At 44.6% G+C, this 18,356-nt stretch overlaps 1 protein-coding gene across 4 annotated transcripts in view; it reads left to right on the top strand.

The window, feature by feature from the left end:
• BRD3 (bromodomain containing 3) overlaps positions 1-18,356 on the top strand; it is a 52,018-nt gene that overhangs the window by 23,925 nt on the left and 9,737 nt on the right. For 3 of the 4 annotated variants that reach the window (XM_030000129.2, XM_030000127.2, XM_041119906.1), the window contains 7 exons: positions 3,272-3,588; positions 5,724-5,861; positions 6,847-6,994; positions 8,551-8,765; positions 10,465-10,836; positions 17,290-17,418; positions 17,842-18,033. In XM_030000129.2, the coding sequence (XP_029855989.1) occupies positions 3,388-3,588; positions 5,724-5,861; positions 6,847-6,994; positions 8,551-8,765; positions 10,465-10,836; positions 17,290-17,418; positions 17,842-18,033 (1,395 nt within the window). In that variant the 5' untranslated portion in view covers positions 3,272-3,387. The remainder of the gene's footprint in view (positions 1-3,271; positions 3,589-5,723; positions 5,862-6,846; positions 6,995-8,550; positions 8,766-10,464; positions 10,837-17,289; positions 17,419-17,841; positions 18,034-18,356) is intronic. The other variant, XM_030000130.2, reaches the window with a different exon arrangement.

The following is an 18,356-nucleotide window of genomic DNA, read 5'->3' as shown; positions in this document are numbered from 1 at the left end:
TCCTCAGAATCCTGTTTTTTACATTCTTAAAAAGAATATTATTTTGAAACTTTATAAGTAAAGGAATGGATGTAGAAACAAATTTTTAGTTTTAAAAATTAAGGAATAATCTGATATCAAAGCAGCTTCCCCAGCAAATGATGAGGAAGCTGATGGACCAAGGGTTAAAAGGGTGCAGTGAGGCACATGCACATTAAAGCTGTATTTATGCCAGGAACAGATACTTCCAGTGCTCCTATGATAGCCCAGGTAGCTATTCCTGACTTTCAGCTGCAGGATCCAGCATTTAAATGACAGTGCTGCTAAGAGGTTTGGGGTTTGTAGCCACTTTTGGTTGTAATAACCAATGAGTTGGAGCATGCAAGTTAAAGAGGATCAGCTGTCGGAGGAGTAGCCGAGTTGGCTGTCGTGATTCTGCCTCTCCTACTTTCGGTAATGTTCTTAATTAAAATCCTTTCTGAGTTCTGTCACTGATGACTGTTACATGTTTCTCTTATGTGGACTGTACAAACCTTGTTTAAGCTTGATGATCAAAATGTGCATGTGAAGAGACAGTGCACGTCCCAGAGAGTTTGCAGGCTGGCTGGGTGGAGCTGATGAAGACAGAAAGGACTATCGCTATCTCCATGGCACAGATGAGGAGCTGTGGCATGAAGATATTGAACACCTTGGCTAAGGTCAGAGACGGAGTTTGGGAGAGGCAGGAGCTAGATGTGTGTTTTTTGAATTAGAGTTCTGGGATTTAATAATTAATTTAAAAAAATCCTTATCAAACGGAGTTTGAGAGGTAGGAGAACATCAAGAAATTAAAATCAAAAGAGAATAGTTGTATTTAACCTTAGGTTATTTAAAGGGAGGACTTAAGTTGCACCGCATAGTTTCAAACTTGTGACTGAAATGCTCTATAGCAGTAGGAATTGCTCTCCGTGGGCATTTTATTTCCCGTCAATCCTTGTATTGCATTCAGTTTGTTAATCAAGAAGACAGCAAACAAAATGCTTTAATGGTGGTCACCAGGGACCTGCAGTCAGTGTTGCATACACTCGGGTGATGGATGTTGCTCAGAGGCCTTGGGGTCCAAAATCCATGCAGAGGGCTGCCCAGGAGGAGACTGAGTGAAAATTCCTAATTATCTTTTTTTTCTCCTTTTTAATTCTTTGTCTCTTCCCCCCTCCTTGATCTGAAGACTGCATGTTGCAATATTGCTGCTGCTGCTTTGAGTTGATGGAACATCAGGAGAAAATGCTTCCCCGGTTTCTTCCAAATCTGAAATCCCAAGTAACATCCTAGTTTTGAAATTCCTTGCCTAGAGGGTGCCAGCATCCCTCTTGGCTGCTTGGTGATCACCCTGCGTGCCAACAGCAGCACGATCAGATGAGAGGGCTGGAGAACAGAGACGGTCCTTTTTGAACTACTAAGCTGGGCTCTTGGATTATCAAAGAATAGGGACCAGAGGCCTGATTCTGGATCTATACTTGTGCCATATACATGGCACAAGAATGTCCTACTGTTATCTCTATTTTTTGGTACATCCTTGGAATGTAATGGGTCTCGTGAATGGATGGTGGCAAAGTCATAACTGGTCTTAGCCGTTCCCTGCACAGATAAGCACGTGTACTCACACACAGATTTGTTTTCGTTTTTTAACAATTTCATTTTCTGTAGAAGCACTATAAAAAATTAACTATACAATTAACTCTAAAAAAATAAACCAGATCTGGTTTCTGGAGCCAGGAACACCTGTAAGCCAAGCCAAACTGGTCCATGGCAAGGTGCACCCAGCAGCTGTGGCACCCGGAGCACTCAGGTGTCCCTGATGTCTGTGGCACCCGGAGCACCGGCTGCTTTATGGTGTGGTTCCCTGTGCCACAACGTCACGGGGTGCTGGAGCATTCTAGTACAGAGCTGCTGGGGCAGCAGCTGGCCTCCAGAATGCGCATGCCTCCGCTACCTGGGCAAGCCTGAGAAGACCAATATTTAAACATCCCTCTCTGCTGCAGGGATGTTTATGTTTGTACACATCTATTTTTGTAAAATTCCCCTAAATTAGGTATGTGTTTACTTTTTGCCATCATCTAATCAGCAACTCAAAGGGTAAGTTGGTGTTCTATATTTAGTCCAGATATTCAGTAGAGATGATTAGGGATGTATCAAAGAAGAGGTTTTTATTTTTTTCCTAGGATATCTTACTCCTCTTTCCTTCTTCCTGTATTACTGCAGCTTCTGCCTCTGCTCATGTTTCTCTGTACAGCCAAGAAGCATATGTCAGAGTATTTGTGTGGCTTTCTGAACATACTTGAAATAATTTGCCTTTAGAAAGTGATTGTGGTCTGCTTGCCATGAGAAGAGTAGCTGCAGTCCTGATGTGAATTGAAATATCAAATGTTTATGGAAGATGACATAGCAAAGCTGTTTACCATATGGTATACAAAACACAGTGATACTAGACCATTTTTTTCCCTGCAGTTTGCTGGGGAAAAAACAGAATACAATAATGCAATTTGTGTATTCTTCTGTATTTCATATGTGCCTTTAAGAGAGAGCATGACAGTGTTCTCTTAGCCAGGTCGTGGGATATGAGTATAATACTAATTAATATTTATATTGAGCCTGTATCTTGAGACTTCTGCATGAAACTGAGGGCCTAGTCAGGTACGTCAGTAGTAAGACATTTGTGAGATTCAAAGTGCAGGTCACTTCAAGTTAGGATGTTTCTGGTGATACCTTTCTTTCACAACTGTTCACCGCACCTCCCTGTGCCCCTTCTTTCATTTCTCTGGGTCAAGGTCCTCTGACAGCTGTCATCCGCTCTTGATTATGGGATTTTAGACTAACCATTGCACCACTGTAGAGAATTGTAAGCTGACTCAGTGCCAGCCAACATGGGTCTAGAGACAATGCAGTTAAGTTTAAACGGAGCTGCAAGCTATGGATCAGTGCATTCATGGGAGTCTCTGCATTACATCCTAACCGTATTCTTATGCTACCCCATGTGTTTTCTTTGCACGAAGATGCTCACTGAGCCAGATAAAGCAAGAACTAGTCCTGTAAAGCTTACTGGCTCTCTGCAGGCTTTGAATTTGGGAATTGCTGTTCCACTGTCTCTTGGGTCTTGAACTGTGCCCATCATCAAGACAAGGTATGTTAAAGGGAACAAAGCAGATGGGGTGAAGAGCCCGAGTTCAAACACTATCAACAGCAGAAGTGTCTTAACATGCCTACTTCAAGTATCTGTATTTACACGTTGTCCTCTTCCTCTCATTTGATCTAGGTTGTATGATTGGACCCTGGAAATGGGATGTCAGTCCCGTTCAGGGAGCATAAAGGAAGAAAGAAAATCTCCGAGTTGCTGCTGCTGTGACAGCGAGTGAGAGCAAGAGCAGGAAAATGTCGACAGTCACATCAGCGATCCAGGCTCCTCAGGGCCCTGTGAATCCACCGCCTCCGGAGGTCACTAATCCTAATAAGCCTGGCCGGAAGACCAACCAATTGCAATATATGCAAAATGTTGTGGTAAAGACCTTGTGGAAGCACCAGTTTGCTTGGCCTTTCTACCAACCTGTTGATGCAATTAAATTGAATTTGCCGGTATGTATCTATCATCTTCTGCTCAGTATTCTGTTCTTAGAATGCTTTGTGTTGGTGAGATCAGTTTTCTGATCACTGGACCAGAATGGTGAGGTTGCTTTTGGGGATTTCCTTGAATGCTGTTAGACTCACTGAGTTAGAAGATGATGTCTTGCAGAGCTGGAGAGGTACAGGTCTCTGAAGGAGAAAACTGGTTCTCACTTAGTGAAGGAAGAGGAGAGCACACAGGCAAGCTGTCTTAGAGCAACTGAAGCGTAGTGTTTTGTTTGTAGCTTACCTCTGTTTACTTTTATGTGTCCTCACTCCTTGTCCCACCTCTGTCCAATTTGAGCGAATCTTGAAGCCCACACTCTTCCGAGCATTTGGCATTGGGCTCAATGTAACTTGTGTTTTTGATAGGCTTTCCTGGATTTGCTGCTGACTTCTGTGTTGAGGAAGACAGGAGAAGCTCATTACCAAGGATACTTTGGAGCTAGATATTTTCAAATGCTGTCCTGGAAACAGAAGGAACAGAACAGTTGCATTTACCCATCTGCCTCCTGTGCCTGATGATACATACCCTGTCTCTGTCAGACCAGATAGTACAAGATATAGCCCAGTTATTAAAAAATGACCAAAGTTTACTAAGCTGCTTTCTTCCAGGGCATAGAGCAACACACTCCTCACCTCTTCAAAGGGGTCCTGTAAGTGTAAAACCTCAGCAGTGGAGGCATACCCCTACCCACCTGCTTCACTTAAATACAGACACCACCACCCCCCTGTCCACCCTGCTGTCTGCTCAGCCATGTGGCCCATTGCAAATTAACTCTGGCTGCTTTGAGCAAGAGCGTTGCACGTAGGATTTGAGAGAGCATGGTTCTGGGATCTAAGGTTAGGAGAGCTCCAGTTACCACAGGTTATAACCCAATTTTGTGGACTGGATCAGGAGTCTTTTGAACTCTGTAATGTTGTTGATGGGTACTATTTAAAGTGCTAGCCAAAAGAGTAAAACACTTAACACCTGTATAATATTTCTCTAGGTCTGTGCTCCTTTGTGCCTTCTTTTTGTGGATTTAGTTTCTCAGTGAGGCATTTTGAGGTGGTTTTAGGGCAGGTTACCAGAAAATTTAGAGGAGTCGTCAGTTGGAAGAATAGTTGTTTTTCAAGCGTGGCCTAAGTCTGCACAAGCCCAGTAGCCAGCAGGATTGTCTTTTCTGCCCTAGCATGCCTTGCCTGGAAATAGTGGTGCCTCAGATCGCGCTTGAGGGTTGGGTTCAGAGAGTGGCCAGTGGCTGTACGTGGCCTTGTGTGCACGTGCAGTGAGAGGGCTTGCTGCTCTTCTCCAGAATGAGAAAATTGTGGTGTATAACCGTGCATGCCTAGAGCATCTCCAGGCTAATCACAGCCTCTATAGATGCTTGAGACCAGCCCAGAGGGAAACTGGGTTAACATGTGAAAGCCTTGTAAGGGATGAAACTTTTAGCACAGTCTTAGCCAGTGCTAGCACTGATAAACTTCTGTAAGTGCCAGAGGCAGCCTTTTAAAAAGGGAGGCAGAAATGCTGTTTCCCAAATTGCAGCCAGTCCACCATTAAACTGAACACCCTGCCAAAGCTATTGCTGACCCTGCTGCCCTGACTTCTGGTCCCACGTGAACATGAAGCACATCGCTGCAGTGTTAATCTAGCTGCCAAATTTGGCACCCTTCCACTCTGTGGCACAATCCAAAATGGCAGCTACAGCCTTGTAAGGGTTATCAAGGCTGCAAACAGCTTCCAGGGAGAGCTGCTCAGAAAGCACGTTTTCCTCCACATGTTACTCTTAGTGCCTTCCCAGTCCAGCTGTCCTTATAAAAAGCAGATAATGTCCAAGTAGCCATTTGTGTGTGTGTGTTTGAGCACGTATTGGGGGGAGCTGGGGAAGACTGGTGGTTGTGGAAGGAGTTCTTGTGCTTTGTAGTCAAATTCATAATAACCATAGACTAAAACGCTACAAATTAGAAAATAAATGAAAGCAAAGGCGATACTTAAAATTTCCACAAAAATCTGGGGATGTGTTTTTTGGGAGGGGGAATGAGGAGAAAGCTGGGACTAGAGGGAGATGTGAACAACACTCTGCACATCAAGAGGTGTAATGTCTTTCCTGTTTCTTCAACAGGATTATCACAAAATAATAAAAAACCCCATGGACATGGGGACGATCAAGAAGCGCCTGGAACATAACTATTACTGGAGTGCCAGTGAATGTATGCAGGATTTCAACACCATGTTTACAAATTGTTACATTTATAACAAGGTAAAGAGCCCAGACAAGCATTTAGCTGCAGCACTGCCTAGGAAAGACCCACCTGCAACTGTTACAGTGCAGGTTTTGAACAGGGCCAGCTCTGCTGTGCTCAGGGCCCTCCTTGTGAGGATTTGAAATGCCGCTAATTGCAACCACATTACTTGAAATGCACAAAGCTGTCTTTGTGCTGTGTCTTTCTTCCCCTGGACTAGTTAAAATGGCAAATGTGCCTTTTAATTATAGGTAGATTTCTGTTCTGGGGTTAAGTAGCAAGTTTTTACTCCTTTTATTTTCAGTTAGGAATTCTTTCAGATGAGCTATGGTTTATGCAGTACTTTGCAGGTGTTCTGTGGGGTATTAGTGCTATGTGTTACACTGGCTGTCTAGAAGTAAATAGTATCTCTTAGCAGCAGAGAGCAGTTCAGGAAGTATAGCTCTGTTCTTTGCCTATGTCTCGTCCATACTTGCACACCTTTAGATTGCTTATTATTTTGGGTTTGGCTTGTTTGCTGTTTTGTTAGGTTGTTAAAAGCCTCTATTCTTTGTATTATGTTTTCTATAGTGGTTTGTCATCATTGACCCATACTGGTGAAGAAGCTGAAATAAACAAATTAATTAGTTTGAGCCACAGAGTATGTGTTTACACTCTTCTCTGGGACCTGCTGGCAAGCAGGGGAGGACAGCTCATCTGTTCCACTTTGCTGCTTCCACACTGTTGCACGGGATGCTAGTTATCAGGCTCCTACTGGAAGTCCTGATAACTCTCTGGATGCAGTGTACTTAGAGGCTGTAATTATTGCATGCTAGACTATAATAGAAGAGCAGGAGGGTAGCATGGAAGGAGGGAAAAGAGCTAGTCTGTTTATTGTCGTAGCTTGGATACCATCATTTATTTGAAGTGCAGTGTCATTGGGGATTTCAAAGCCTGATCTTGAACCTCTCTGCTTCTAATATGTGGATGATACAGCATGGGCTTGTATTCTTATTTCTGCAGCCCACAGACGACATCGTCCTCATGGCCCAAGCCCTGGAGAAGATATTTCTGCAGAAGGTTGCCCAGATGCCTCAGGAGGAAGTCGAATTATTACCCCCAGTTCCTAAAGGCAAAGGTCGCAAGCCATCAGTGGGCACGCAGAGTGCAGGTATTAACCTGATCCAGTGACATTAAACGTTACGAGCCTGTTGCCAAAGCCTGACCCACCTTCCAAGCTGCCTGGCTTTGCAAATGGTGAAGAGGCTAGGAAGGCAGCACGTAGTCTAACAGTTAAAGCAGTGGAGAGGAGAGTGTGAGATGTCTAGATATGTTCACCCAGTTGTTTCAGGGCTTGTCTGTCTTAAGGCCACTCTGCATTTGTCATACAAACATCTTACCATCTGTGACTTACCCATCCACGCAGTGCTTCAGCGAGGGAGGGCAATGCTGTTGCTTCCTGTATGCAAAGAAGAAACTAAGGCAAGAAGAGGCAAGGTAGTCAGACATGCCAGTCTCCTGCAAGTGACAGACCATGGCATAGAATGCCTTTACAGACCTGGGTTTATACAGCTCACCCAAGCTTCTGGCAGAAGTCTGACACAGTAGAGACTTGGACTCAAATCTTGCCTATCCCCTAAACCCCGTGTAATGTTTTTCTTTCGCACACATGGTTGCAACATCATAGAATAAAGTTTGATCAACAGAAAGGATTTGTTAAGCCATTGCAAAAGGCTGTGTAGACCATTGCATATCAGTAGAAACTAAGTTTAGTTCAGCTTACCTAGAGTTGATTTTAAGTGAATTTAGGACTAAAATGTCTGTAAGCATGGTAAAACAGTTCAAAAAGGAGCTTGTGTGGGCTGAATTAAACTGTTGCAAATTTTTTTTTCTGTAAACAAGTTCTAATTGTTGCTCTGGGAAAGTCAACTGTTCCTCTTGGTTTTCCCACATCTCAGGTGCCAGGTGGAGCTACAACTCCCTTCAAGCTCAGAGAAATTTGTGATGATGTGTCTTTTCAGCATCCTTTGATCAAAGCTGCTGTAAAAACATAGAGGAGTATTGCTACTGCGGTCATTAGTTACTAGATTTGTCCCCCTTTACGCTAGTAGGCAGTTCTTTAACAGTGCAGGTCTAGCATGAGACATTTGCCTGGTTATCAGGAGACTTAGGCTCTACTCCCAGCTGTTTCGTTGTATACCTTGTGGCAAACCTGAAGTGCTTTGGAGTCTTGGGTGTGAAGCTGGCAATAGGGGAGTGGTTGTTACCATTTGTCATGCATAGTAAAAACACTCTCCAGATTGAGGTCTGTGCAGGACAGCAGCTGTCCAAAAGAGCCATCTCCCTCCATTCCCTCTCCTTGAGCTCCTGCTCTTTTGCTGAGTGCGGGGTAGCTATGAGAGCACAAGAGGGGTGAAGACTGTCCCAGAGCAACACACACCCCACATGCCAAGCTTGAAGGAGTTTGCTTGCATGTGGCTGGCCTAAAGCTCATGGTACAAGGACTTAGGTCAGCGATTTCTCATTTTTTGTTGACCGCTGGGTAACAGCACTAAGCAAATCACACTGTGTCCTTTGTGCTCTTCCTGTGGCCCTGGACTGGGAAGCCTTTTGCTGAGCCCATGTTCGCACAGTCCAGCAGCACCACTGTCACTTTGTTCCTGATGTCTTGTCAGCTCTTGTAACCATCAGTACATTGCAGTGTGTTTTCACTTTGTCGTTTGAAAGGAGCGCAGCAAGCAGTGGCCGTGTCTTCCGTCTCCCCGCCGGCCCCGTTCCAGAACGTCCCTCCAGCCGTGTCTCAGACGCCCGTCATTGCTGCCACCCCTGTGCCAACCATCACTGCTAATGTCCCGCCTGTCACTGCCCCTCCCGCCGCTGCTCCCCCTCCGCCTGCTGCTCCGATAATGCCCGTGGTGCCTCCTACGCCACCAGTAGTCAAGGTAAATGGAGAACTCAACCCCTTCCTCTTCAGAAGGCAATATTGCTAAGCAGTGCTTTATTTTCATCCCCTCACTGCTGGTTACATGCATTCCTTCCTTCACATTTGACTCCTTGCCTCTCTGACCATTGTTGTCCCTTTGGGTTGTGCTCAGACAAGTGCTTGCTGTCAAGTTTGAGAGGGTTGAGAAAAGTTCTGCCAGTTTTGCCACATCCCAGCTGAGGTGATGTCAACTGTAATTGTCCAACTCAGTTACAAGCTCTCATCTGACCATAGTCTTAGCCAGTGCTGATGCTCCATGAACCAGAAGGCTGTTGGAGGTTTCCCCCATTTTGCACCATATAGCCCAAAGCATCTCTTCTTTCTGTAACTGAGCCCCTGATTTTGCTGGGACTGTTCCTTTAAGGTTTGCAGACTCTAGCACTAGGAATGTCCCTCTCTGCCATAAACCAGTTCAAGACAAGCCTGTCACTCCAGTTGGAGGAGACTGATGTTGCCTGCAGGTTTTGGGTGCATTAGTTCTGTCTTCCTTACTGAGTAATCTTCTGGGAGTTGTAATTGGTGTTTTGCTATTTACTATGTTAATGTATGGGTGAATGAAAACGTTGCTCTAAATAATTGGAATTTTCCTAGCAAGCTCTGTGTTGCTTTAAAAATGATGAAAGCATTGCTCAGAGAAAGCTGGGTTTTTTTCTAAACTGGGGAATTAACTGCAACAGTATTGGTGTTCTCTAATGTGAGGTTGCATGGACCAGCAGAGCCACAGAATTGTTTTGCTTATTTAACCCTATAGTTTGGGAATTACTGGAGAAATTTTAAGTCAGATCTTCTCGCAGATAAGCTGTCCTCCTCAGAAGCCTATCTCGTACTTCAGTTTCTGTCCAAATAAGTTGCTTCTGAGAACCAGTGTAATTTTCAAACTCAAGGGTGAACCCAGAAGTGAGTTTGCCAAATACATGCTGCAAAATTAATTCTGCTTGGGATTTACTTAACATTTCCCTTAGATTTCCCTAAGGATCTTTTTTTCCCCCTCTCTCTCTCTCCAGAGAAATAAATCCTTCATAGGAGCAGAAGAGAGAGCTGACTGGATAGTCGCAGCTTGAATTTATGTGAGAGAGGTTTTACTTGCTTAAGGCAAAATCATTAAATTCTTGCTTTTGTCCATAATAAGCAATCTACCTTAGCACACCCACTAAATACAAGGGAGTGAGGGCTCATGGGTCTTTGGTGATTAATATGCTTTGGTTCAGAACTTATAGCCTGATCCTGCCACTGGGGACTCAGACATGTGGTTAAGTTACTGACACTTACTAAGTCACGATGCATCAGCTGAGCTGCAGTAATCGACTGGGCGCACTCCTTTCCCTTGGCAAACATGAGGTAAGAGTCCTTAGTTTAAATCTCAGTGAAATACATAGAGCTAACACATTTTGCATCATGTTTGGGGTTGGGTTGGACTCGTGCAAATGGCTGGTTACTGTGGCTCAGATGACATGTAGTAATACATCGTGTTGTAGTCACTGAATTGTGTGTTGAAGCTTCTAGTCAGTCACAAGTCCCATTTATCCCAGTGAAATAATTGTATTTTCTGTCAGAGGACAGGCAGATCTCAAAAATAAGGATGAACTGTGCTAGGTTTCTGCTAGTGTAGCATGGGAGCTGGGCATGTACTTATGAAGTCTGTCCATCTGCTGTTTCAGAAAAAGGGAGTGAAGCGGAAAGCAGACACGACAACCCCTACGACCTCTGCGATCACTGCCAGCCGAAGCGAGTCGCCCACGCCCCTCTCGGACCCGAAGCAGGCCAAAATCATCGCTCGACGGGAGAGCGGTGGCCGGCCCATCAAACCACCAAAGAAAGACCTTGAAGATGGAGAGGTCCCCCAACATGCAGGGAAGAAGGGCAAACTCTCTGAGCACCTCAAGTACTGTGACAGCATTCTCAAGGAGATGCTCTCGAAGAAGCATGCAGCCTATGCATGGCCCTTTTACAAGCCTGTTGATGCAGAGGCCTTGGAATTACATGACTATCATGATATTATCAAACACCCCATGGATCTCAGTACTGTTAAAGTATGTCCACATTTACCACCTCTTTTGCAGGGTGTCGCAGCCCTCTGGTTGCAGAGGACTGGCTCCTTCTGGGGGAGGGGGTAGGGTGGAAAACTGAACCTGTTTGGATATCATCTGGATATTTTTATATTTTGTTTGCTTCCCCTCTCGTCTTTTTTCCCATAATCTGGGACATCTTTTTTTTCTGCCCTGCAAAGCAGACTGTACGATGGCATCCTCTCCTCTTTGTGGATAGTCCAGCTATTTAAACTTGTGTCCTTGGGATTGTGTTGCACTCTGAGAAGAAGAGGTGCTGTATTTCATAGGATTCAATTGATAGTATCCCATTTCCAGAAACTGCTGCCTGCCTACTTGTTGGCATGATGTGTGGTCCAGATAGGCTTACGCTGAGCAATTCCACCCGGAACGTGATGATCGCCTGGTACTTGGGGAGGGGAGGATATAACGTGATGCTTGTGTGGTTCATGGTTGGCTTTTCAAGAGCTTAGCTTAGTATGGTCCAGTATTCAAGGTGGTTTTCCCAGTAGGCTGGGAGGTTTTCTGAATCCCTCCTAAATATCCATGGAGCAAAGCCATGTTTTTTCTGGTTCCTATCTTCTGTGTGTGAGCCGGCCATTGGAACTGGTGTTGGTGAGACTTTCTTCCATGTGCAGGAAGTTAAGGTACTTCTGCTGGCTTTTGCTAGCATGCCAGAAGTGTTTTGCTGCCAGCTGAGCCAATGTCTGGGATTGTCTAAATGCCCAGGTGACAAAAGGGCAGCTGCATTTGTGATCCCTTTCATATTCCTTGGCAAATCCTACATAGTACCTGGAAGCAGTGTGTCATGCTCTGATGTGCCATGCCATTCAGCCATGATACTGCAGGAGTTCTTACTACAGCTGCAATATTTTTACGAGTATTTTAGTTGCATTATTTAGAGGTGAGAGAATAGTTGTCATGGTCTGTGCATTGAGGATTAGACCAGGAGTTACCAGTGTCTTGAGTTTTAATTGCTGTTCTAATGCTATGGTCTTGGGCAAGTTTCCCCACAGCTCTGTGCCGTAGTTTTCCCAGTCATAAAATGGAGATAATAATACTTAACCTACCTCACAGGGCTGTTGTGAGGACAGATATCTGGAAGGCACTATCTAAGTACTAATTATTATTATTGATTCGTTTGTACAGAAAAGACCATCTCTGAGCTGGCAAAAGCATTGTAAGCAGGCTCCAGTGGAGCTAGGCTTGGAGACCATTCTCTTCTCCTGAGCTTGCAGTGCCCTTGCTTTGCTTACAAAAGCCAGTGCAACATGCGGTATTTTTGACTTGCAATTAAGCTGAGCTGTGTTAAAGGCCTGCAGCAATTTCCTGGCAGGAGAAGAGGGCAAGACAAAGGATGAGTTTAGCTGCAGGCAAGAAGAGGGAGCCTGAAACACAGTGGTAGAAGCAGTAGAAAGGGCTGGGTTGAACATGGTAGTCTGTGAAGCTGGAGCACTGGTGCCTGGCTCTAATGTTCTGCTGATAGAGGAAGGTCCCAGTGTTTTATTGGGTAAGTTTCCGTTTTCTTTTGCTCTTGAGTGTGGATGAGGAAAGAAGCAGCTCCTCTCAGTTTTGGTACTGCAGTGCATTCACTGTCCTGCTGATTTTGGATGCCCGGTACTGAAGGCCTACTTAATTCTTGTACATTGTTTTAATTATATGACTTGCTGACAAGGTCTGCTCACTTCACTTTGCATTGGAGTTGCTCTTCTCTGCCAGCTTGGAGGTCCACCCACATGGCTTGGATCACAGGCTAATGGATGATTTAGGTTGGTCAGGAGGCCTGCCTCCTGCTCAAAGCAGGGTCACTTAATGCACTCTGATCTGCTCCCTTCCACGGGTCACCACCTTCTCAGCTGAGTGGGTCTGACCTTGCTCCTCTGATGCCAGTGAGTGGCCTGGGAGCAAGAACAGTTTGCAAATGGGGTTTTCGGTGGTGTTCTGTAAGTCGGGTCAGAGGTGCAGGACTTAGGTGACAACAGGAACCTTCGTATATGATGTTCTGTTTACTGTGCATACAGTTAATTTGACCATGCTTGTTGTAGGCTACTCATCAAAATCTGTTCTAAGAGTTTATAAACTGGCCAGTAGCTTTAAAGGAATTTCAGAATATGTCTGGTTCACAGAAGTGACTGAGATGGGAAGAAGCATCTCTTGCTCAGTGCAACTGTTCTTTTTGTTACCACACTAGAGTGATGAAGTGCTATTGATAGCCTTTTCTCTACTAGTCTTGTGAACACAAGTCATTAGATGATCACGTCCTAGATGAACTCATTCAGTTAGTGTACTGACTGTAGTGGGACTGCTGGTAAATCTAGTCCTTTCAGACCTATTCTCAGCTCATTCACATTCCCTTGACTTCCTAGGGATGCTGTGGGTCTCCAGAGATACCTGCAGCCTGGTAGATCAAGACCTGGGTGAATGCAGTAAGATTAGAGATGGGAGAGAGTGAAATCATGACTCTCCCAAAGCTGGTATTTCCATGTGTGGTTAGGTGGCTTCTTAGTGCAAGAGATTCTGTGCTGTATTCTGCAACATCTAGGTGCAAAGCTGTGATATCTTGCGTTGGTGACTTCTTCATGCTTAAATCTCTTTATAGCCCTAACTTCATTCTTTTAAAAAGTGTACACCTCTGTTCTTTTTCTACAAGTGCAGGTGATACTCTCCCTCTGTACCTTACTAGTGTTAGGGCAGAAAACTGGAGATAAGTTAATGGCAGACCCAGTGGAGTCTTTTGTATGTAAAGACTCTGGATTTGTCTTTCCACGTAGTAGTATTTTTCTTAATAAACTTGTTTGAAGTGCTGTCTGGTATTGTTTTTTTATGGAGTGTTTTATTATCATTGCTCTTGGTCTGTAGATCATAGTGTGACTTCTCTGAGATGCAGTCTATAATACCTTAACTGCGTGGAACAGAAACCTGCCATTTGCAAGCAGTGTAATTCTCCAGTGTCAGGGGCTTTCTCTGTGGCTCTGAAAGGTTTTAGATTTAATTCTGCACAAGTGACAATGGCTGTGGTAAAGCAGCGCAACTAATGGCCTTCAAACTAATCTTGAAGGAATTATGTGAGAAAGTAAAACATAACCATTGCTGCAGCTATAATGGATTCCCCAATACCTGGTTGCTTGTCACTTTGGTTCTCTGGTTATATGAGGTTTGATTTTCTTCAGAGAATATCCTTCACGTCCAGGAGCATTTTTTTTCAGGCTGTGCACCCAGCAGAGGTGTGCTTCAGAAGGATTCGGAGATAGTTTGCTCTGTGTGCGTGGTGGAGGAGGCAGGTTGGCTGTTGCGACTGTGCCAGTGGCAGGTGAGAGGTGGAGGGGGCTGTAGCTGAGCTTCTTGCAGCCAGGAGCAGAGGGTTGTGCTGGAGTGCCATGCTGGAGCTAGGACTGAGAGTGGGAAGAGCTGAAGGGACAGGATCAGTGAGCTCATCTCCACCTCAGTTCTTTGATAGTCATCACAGAGGGGGAAAGAGCAGAACTGCTTGGAGTAAGGAGAGGAAAGGATGAAAGCATGAGGAGAGACGGAGGCAGAGGCACGGGTTACACTTTAAGAGGCAGCAGCCCTAATTCCCTGTAGTGGGTGAAATGCTTGCTATGAAGCTGTAGCAGCACTGTGCTTCTGCTGCTGTGCCCACAGACAAACAGGGCCCACTTGCAGTACATTCATGTCCCCCTCTCTGATGCTGGGGAGCTTTGGCATGGGGAGGCAGGGTGCTGTGCCTGCGATGGAGCTGAGGGGAACCTGGAGCACTTCTTCTCTCGCTCCATCCTCTGACTGCCAAGTCACAGCAGCAGCAATGTGGATGTCTGCCTTTGGTTTACTCAGTGGTGAACAAGCAACAGTCCTTGCTATGCAAGTGGATTTATACAAGGTGTTTACTTTTGCAATAAAGCACTACCTCCAGGGGTCTAACTATGCTTACTGGTTAATTTTCTTGCAGTGAATTGGTGTGGCTTCGGAGCAGCTGAGTTCAGGGTCTTCAAAGTGAGGAGACATTCTTTGGGAGAATTTTCAAAGATTTCTTTAGTTGCACCTATTTTAGAGTACAAACGCAGCTTCACAAAGCAGCTGCTCTTGTTGAGGCAGTTTCTGTAAGGTGCAATTAGGCCCCCAGAAATCAGGCTGAGACCTCATTATCTGATATGGGTGGCATTTTCTGTGCTAAAGTCACTGGACCTGTGTGGCCCTGTACCTCGTTAACATCTGCCCTGATGCCATACCCAAGGCATGTGCTTTGAGGACAGATTGATGTCCAGCTTAGTCTTAGAGAAGAGACAACGGGAAAGGGGACATTTTAGATCTTCAAACATGTGAAAGATTGCTGCAAGAAGGGAGGGAACAAAGTTTTCTCTGCATCCTCTGTGGGCAGGGCAAGGCTTACCTTAGAGCAAGAGACCTGTTAGACACGAGGAAACAAATTTCTGAACATTAAAGAATATTAAACAATTTAATTGATTGCTGAGGGAAAAATGAGATTGCTGTGGTAGATATTGCATGGGGCAGAGAAGGGAGTAGCTGGCCTCCCAGCACCTCTGCCAGTCCTGCTTGTCTATGACTCCTGATTTGCAATTGTAAATGTAATAACTTTTTTTAAGCAGCTGGATATCTCAAAGTGAATTTGTAACCAAAGATATTCCAGCCCACCAATTTAAAGTCCTTTTATTTTTTTTTCTTTTGTTAAGTTAGTTATTCTTTACAAGAAAACAAAGCAAAAATCTATAGATTAAAACTGTTGGGCTAGAAAACTGTTGGGTTTGGATGAAAGCGAAGCCTCAGACGCTGGAATGTATTTCATAGGCAGTAATCAGCCACTGAGTGTGCCAAACAAATATAAGCGCATCAAAAAGGCCTTTCATGCAGTAAGACGTATTTTAAAATAAATGGGCCCTTTCGTTTGCACATATGTTTTGCTTTGGAATTGGCCTGAGATGCTTTTCAAACAAGGCCAGCTCTCCTTCAGACAGGAGAAGCACAAACCTATTTCCCTTTCCGTCTTTGTGCTGTGGCTCAGAGGCTGTCTCCTAGTTTATTCATCAAGAGAATGAGGTCTCCTGACAAAAGTTTGACAGATGTCTGGCTGCAGCACAGCAGGGAGTAAGGCTGCAGGAATGTCACCACCCTGCGTGCAGGTCCCTCCAAAGCTGCATCCCTGGAGGTGAAATTGTGCCCTATTCAGAACAAAAACAGTTTTAGGAATCATTGCAGTGTTTCAAGATAGTTAGAAGGTCTACTGTGTAGCTGTGAAGTATCTGTAGCTTCCATGGAGCAAATGGGAATTTTGCTTACGATAAGGCTTCCAGCGTGGGTTACAGACCCCAAGCAGCCCTGCTTTCTGCTCAGATGGGGGATGTGTCTTCCCCGACCGCGTTTGCAGCCTGTCTGCCAGTCAGCCCCTTCCCTTCACTGGGGGATACAGGTGCACAAGATATACAAAAGGGAGGCCTGCAAGCACTTGGCAAATAGAGAATTTCTTTAAACCCAGGTCTTTTAAATGCAAATGAAATCTAGTGTTAGCTTCTTTTTCCTTTTGGTAGGAGTAATTGGAGCTAAGGTTTTATACATAGTAGTAATATATGCAAAAAATCAATTAAGTTCTAGGAATGCTATGAACTGTTCTCTAAACCCAAGTCATTCAGTCCCAAACAGCAAGAGAAATGGACAAAAGTGAGAGCTGAAAAGTAAGAGAAAGGAGCAAGGTGCAAATATTTAGCTCCTGATACTTACCTTCACTGCACTAGGAAATAATATTAGGAATAGGTTCATAAAGGGCGAGTTCTGTATCCATTCTTTATCACTTGGACTTTAAATCAAGAGTAGTGTTGTAGTTTAACTGTAAATGCCTATCTTGCTGTAGGAATTGCCAAGCAAATTTCATGCCCTGTATTATTAGCAGGAAGTCAGAGTTGGATGGTCATAATCTTTTCTGCCCTTTCAGATTTACAGGGCAAAAATACTCAAGCAGCATGTAGAAATACATGCTTAAGGTACGCCTGTAATTGTAGATTTGTTGTTTGTCGACTCCTGCCCTTCCCGTCCATGATCCTTGTTTACGTTAGTTTCTGATCTAGCAAACCCTTTTTCTAAATGACTCTATTTTCTAATAGAATGTGGACCCTGACAAATTTATATAGTACTACTTAGAAAAAGAAAACAACCCAAATTTAGAATCTTAAAGTGTCTAAACTGTTATGGAGCAATATCAACAACTTTGGTTGTCCACTGTTTGTTTGCTTGCTTGTTTTAAAAAGCAGAAACTCTTAATGTTATTGAAGAACCAATAAGCCAGATCAAAGTACTGTTCTTCTAGACAGATATGACTTTTGAGGCTGTGCTGAGCTGTCTCCAAGATGCACGTGTCCTCCATGCAGTTCCTACAAATGCCTTCTGCTTATGGCTTTTTCTTCCCTTTCCCTTTGGCTTGTTTGTTTGCAGAAAAAAATGGACAGTCGGGAATACCAGGATGCACAAGGTTTTGCAGCAGATATTCGGTTAATGTTCTCTAATTGTTACAAGTACAATCCTCCAGACCATGAAGTGGTAGCGATGGCCAGGAAGCTACAGGTAAAGGTGTTGGCAAATGCGTCTTCCAGAGTATGGTTAGTTCAGCTACAAGGTGTCGATTGAGAGATCCAAGGGTGGATCTGCTCTTGGCACCAACAAAGGAGAGTTGGTGATTCTTCCAGCCCTTGGAAAGAGCCATGTTCTCTGCTGCAGAACTGTTGTGCTCTTCACATGGCATGGCCCAGCACCACATTCCACTCCTAAAATGTTATAATCATTGCTGTATAAAGTAATGGGAGAATTTTCTTGGGCTTACAGAATATGTATGCCCATCTGTATGTTATTATTTACTTGTACAGCACCTTGTGTAGTGCAGTAAGACCCGGACCCATAGTGGGGTGTCTGGTATGTTTAAAAAGGCCAGAGTGAGGTCTTTGTGGCTGAGGCTCCTTTTGTCACCAGTTTTTGCCCCCTTTTTTGTAGGATGTCTTTGAGATGAGGTTCGCAAAGATGCCTGATGAGCCTGCAGAGGCCCCACCTCTGCCTCCACCAACAGCACCAGTGGTGAGCAAAAGCACAGAGAGCAGTCACAGCAGTGAGGAGAGCTCTTCCGACTCGGATAGCTCAGACTCGGAAGAAGAGCGAGCGACTCGGCTGGCGGAGCTGCAGGAGCAGGTATGGCAACAGCCAAGCTAGGTGTCTGTGTCTGTGCAGTAGAAAGAGCCTAGCAGGAGGAAGGGGTTAATTTGTTCTTAAAAAATCCCATTGAGGTTGGGATGCAGCAGAGCAATCTCCCCTTCTGCCAGCTGTGAAATAAGTACACGTTTGATGTAATGTTAATTTTCTTCAAGATAGCCATTCTCAGTGCTGATACTCTGTGCTTCCTTCTGGGATCCCAGGGTATGAATGAAGGTGCACACAATACTAGGGATCTGAGAAGAACAGAGAGACCCATTCTGTATGAGAGCTCAGGCATAACGAAATCTGTCACAGGCTTC

This window comes from Aquila chrysaetos, chromosome 24, assembly GCF_900496995.4.
Source record: "Aquila chrysaetos chrysaetos chromosome 24, bAquChr1.4, whole genome shotgun sequence".
Classification (NCBI taxonomy): Eukaryota; Metazoa; Chordata; class Aves; order Accipitriformes; family Accipitridae; genus Aquila; species Aquila chrysaetos.
This window is presented reverse-complemented; position numbering and strand designations above follow the sequence as displayed.